The sequence below is a fragment of the Centruroides sculpturatus genome, unplaced genomic scaffold (genome assembly GCF_000671375.1).
Source record: "Centruroides sculpturatus isolate CEXI.00-Female unplaced genomic scaffold, Cexi_2.0 scaffold256, whole genome shotgun sequence".
In the NCBI taxonomy this organism is placed as follows: Eukaryota; Metazoa; Arthropoda; class Arachnida; order Scorpiones; family Buthidae; genus Centruroides; species Centruroides sculpturatus.
This window is the reverse complement of record NW_019384583.1, coordinates 778,958-782,425: the sequence shown is the minus strand read 5'-3', so window position 1 is coordinate 782,425 and position 3,468 is coordinate 778,958. Positions and strand designations below refer to the sequence as shown.

The 3,468-nt window shown below is 38.6% G+C and overlaps 1 protein-coding gene across 1 annotated transcript; it reads right to left on the bottom strand.

Moving 5' to 3' along the window:
• Positions 1 to 2,154: 2,154 nt before the first annotated feature.
• Positions 2,155 to 2,985, bottom strand: LOC111624510. Its single transcript, XM_023367364.1, has one exon. It carries the CDS (start codon positions 2,983 to 2,985, stop codon positions 2,155 to 2,157), a length of 831 nt encoding a protein of 276 aa, XP_023223132.1.
• Between the last annotated feature and the right edge of the window lie 483 nt (positions 2,986 to 3,468).

The window sequence follows — 3,468 nt, the reverse complement described above, 5'->3', positions numbered from 1 at the left end:
ACACACACACACACACACACACACACACACACAGAGAGAGAGAGAATACAGTAGAGTGTCATTTATCCAAAAGTCGGTTATCCGAAACGTCGTTTATCCGAAAGAATTCAAGTCGGCAAACTTAAATTTTCGCTAGTGCTGTGGCGCTGCAATCTTTAGCTATATCTTGGGCTACGCCAATATTTTTTTTGTTGGTGTGTGTGTTTCAGCTGGCAGCACTGGAACTTTTGTGTTGTGTTTTTCTGAGGACTGTGTGTGGTGCTGAATCGAACATTTTTGATATTAGATCAACTTCTAAAGTATATTTATTTTGGTTTTTATAGTTTTCAATATATTTATTTTGTTTGTACAAAATAAATAATTTTTAATGGTTCAATAGCCACGATTATTATTTTAAAAAGTTTACGTTTGGCTTAACATTGACGAAAATTCAACGCAAAGCAACACGCAACGGAGAAAAATTTCAACACGGGATAGGTTAATGTATTTTTTCGTTTATAATCGGTTATCCGAACAACCCCAGTCCCAATTGATTCGGATAAACGACGCTTTACTGTATCTATTTGTTTTTGGTTCAGGAGGTTTAAAACATTGAGATTTGCAAAAAACTTTGAGGGTCAAATTTGACATGATTCAAATATTTTCTCTTGTTTATACTTAACAGCCAAGGAAAGTAAAATTAAGAATGTTCAGAAAATGCATTTAACTTATTGCTACAGAATACAAATATAAATACCAACATAAGCCCGATACATAGCAAATAAACACCCACACTGCCATAAATAATCAGGCTATATTTTGGAAATAATTATGAATTACAAATGAATTTGGCCCTAGAGGGAAGCGTTAGGTGCCATTTCATATTAAACTTAACAATTATAATATTTGATTAATTAATTTAGATTAAACTGGAAGAAAAGAATTGGCCCGAAGCAGGACTCAAACCACAACTCCTGCTTACCGTGTGGATGTGTTGCCAGTTATGCTACCCAGATGTTCCGTCCAATCTTCTTTTCCAGTATATATAATGGGTGGGCAAGCAAGAGGTCAGTGGGAGCCAAAATGTAGGTTTTGCAAAATGCATGGGAGCTGCAGTTCTGTACTGCAGTCTGTACTGCGATTTTATTATCTATATATATAAAAATGAATGTATGTGTGTCTGTGTGTGTGTGTGTCCTTCATGCATTGCCACACCGTTTATCCGATTGCCGTGAAACTTTGGGAAGTTATTTAATATACTCTGGCGAAGGTTTGTGGCATAGTACGATTGCCATAAAACTTNTATTAATTAAAAAAATTAAAAAACTATCGGAAGTCGTTTTTGACATCAGAAAGCAGCTTTAAATAACTTTACCAAAGGAAAATCGGTGCACTACAACTTTAGAATGATAAATTAATTTTGATAAAAAAACTCCCATTAAAAAAACATTAAGCCTTAATCGAGCCTTATCAAAGGCTCATTAAACAACTTCCCAAAGTTTCATGGCAATCGGATAAACGGTGTGGTAATGCATGAAGGACATAAGACAGACACACACACAGACATACATTCATTTTTATATATATAGATACATGTTGAAATCCCCCCCCCCCGGGAGATGGACGGGATTAAGGCTTACCGTAAAGAACTCTGCTTCTATTTGTACTATTTTAGATGCGGGTTTTTGCGTTTTTGATTTCGTTTTAATAGGGTGCGTCAAGAGAATGTACAATAAGAAGAAATTTTTCAAAAAATTCCCTTTCCCATGGGGGAATGTTATAAATTTATAATAGATACATTTTGAGCCACAACAACATGTGGCAGGGTCTGCTAGTACTTAATAAGAGGTAGATATTTTACAAAACAAATTACAGGTGCTCAATATATGTATATAATTAAGAACACATGCAGAATAAAGTAAAGATGAAAGTAGTAGCAGAGTAGAAGGGTAAAACAGTAAATTTTAAAATATATACGCACATAGAATTAAGTTAACATAATAAACATTGAGAAAACAAAGAAAAGGTTAGATGTAGAGTACATTATAAAAGGAAGTATACAGTATTTAAATGTTGATATACAGCAGCAGAGAGGGATGCAGGCAGCTAGTTGAGAGTTGATGTGCCAGTGGTAACATTAGTCTTGATGTTATACTGGTCGATTAGGGTTATAAATTAATTGTAAGTGTCCTTGTTGTTAATCAAATCATTAAGGAACTCATGGTTATTTTGTGGCCAATGGCCATGCCAACTGCTGATGAGCAATTGTAGTTGTGTCCTCTCAAAGTCCAGCATTGCACAGTGAAGAATGTAGTGGAGGCTGCCGTCCTGAGTGTTGCATGTTGTGCAAAGGCCACTGTTATATGGATCCACAAATCGACTGATGTAAGAGTGGAAGCGGCCGTGGTTGGTTAGAAACTGGGTGAGCTTGAAGTTAGGGGTGATCCATTTATAGTTGAAGATTGCAGAGATGTCCTTGAAGAACTGGTATGTGATGTTTTGGTTGTTGTCCCAATTATTTTGCCAGGTGATGAGTAGATCATTCCAAAGGAGCTTTTTGTAGATAATAGGGAGAGTTTGATCTGTGGCAGCAGATTTAGCCAGGGCGTCAGCACGTTCATTACCGATGATGCCCTGGTGGGCATGGACCCAGTTGATGCTGAAGGAGTTGCTACAGTTTTTGACAGCTTCGTGGATGGCATATGCAATAGGGTGAAGGTTTCTGTGACTAATGAGGGAGATGATGGAGTTGCTGTCAGAGTGTAGTGCAATGTTGGTGTTGTGGAAGTTCACGGAGCACCAATCGATGGCCGTCTTGATGGCAAGCAGCTGAGATTGGAAAACAGAGCAGCTGTCCTGTAACCGATTCCTTTGGTTAAAGATCTCCCGTTCCATTCTGGAAAACAACAAAGCTGCAGCCCACCTGGTTGTTGATTTTTGAACCGTCAGTGTAGATGTCAATGGAGGGAGGAGAGTGAAAGTTGTGGATGAAATTGGGAGGTTCATTAGGATAAGGTGAGTTGCTGTAGTTGATCGGGCGTTTGAGCATGTCCGCTTGAATAGTAGTAGAGCTGGTGGTGATGTTATTGCCCCATTTGATGTTCCAGACTTCGCTGTAAAGTTTTATTATCTAGTCTATTGGTGGCTTTTTACAAATCACTTGTAGGCTGGAGTTGGGAGCAGTATGGTAAGCTTTAGTGATGCATAGTAGTGCTGTCCTCTGGACAGAGATCAGCTTCTGACGAGGATGGGATTTCACGGCGACATTGCTCCAGCCACGGCCATAGGTCACAATGGGAACAAAGATAGTGTCATATATTACACTCATGGCTTCGGAGTTAAGGCCCCAGTTGTTTTTGGCCACTCTGGCAAAGGAGTGGAAGATGAGGCCAACACGGTCGCAGATGTATTTTATATGCTGCTCCCAAGATAGGTGGAAGTCAAGAACGATGCCCAGGTACTTTAAAGTCTTCTGTATTTTAATGGTAG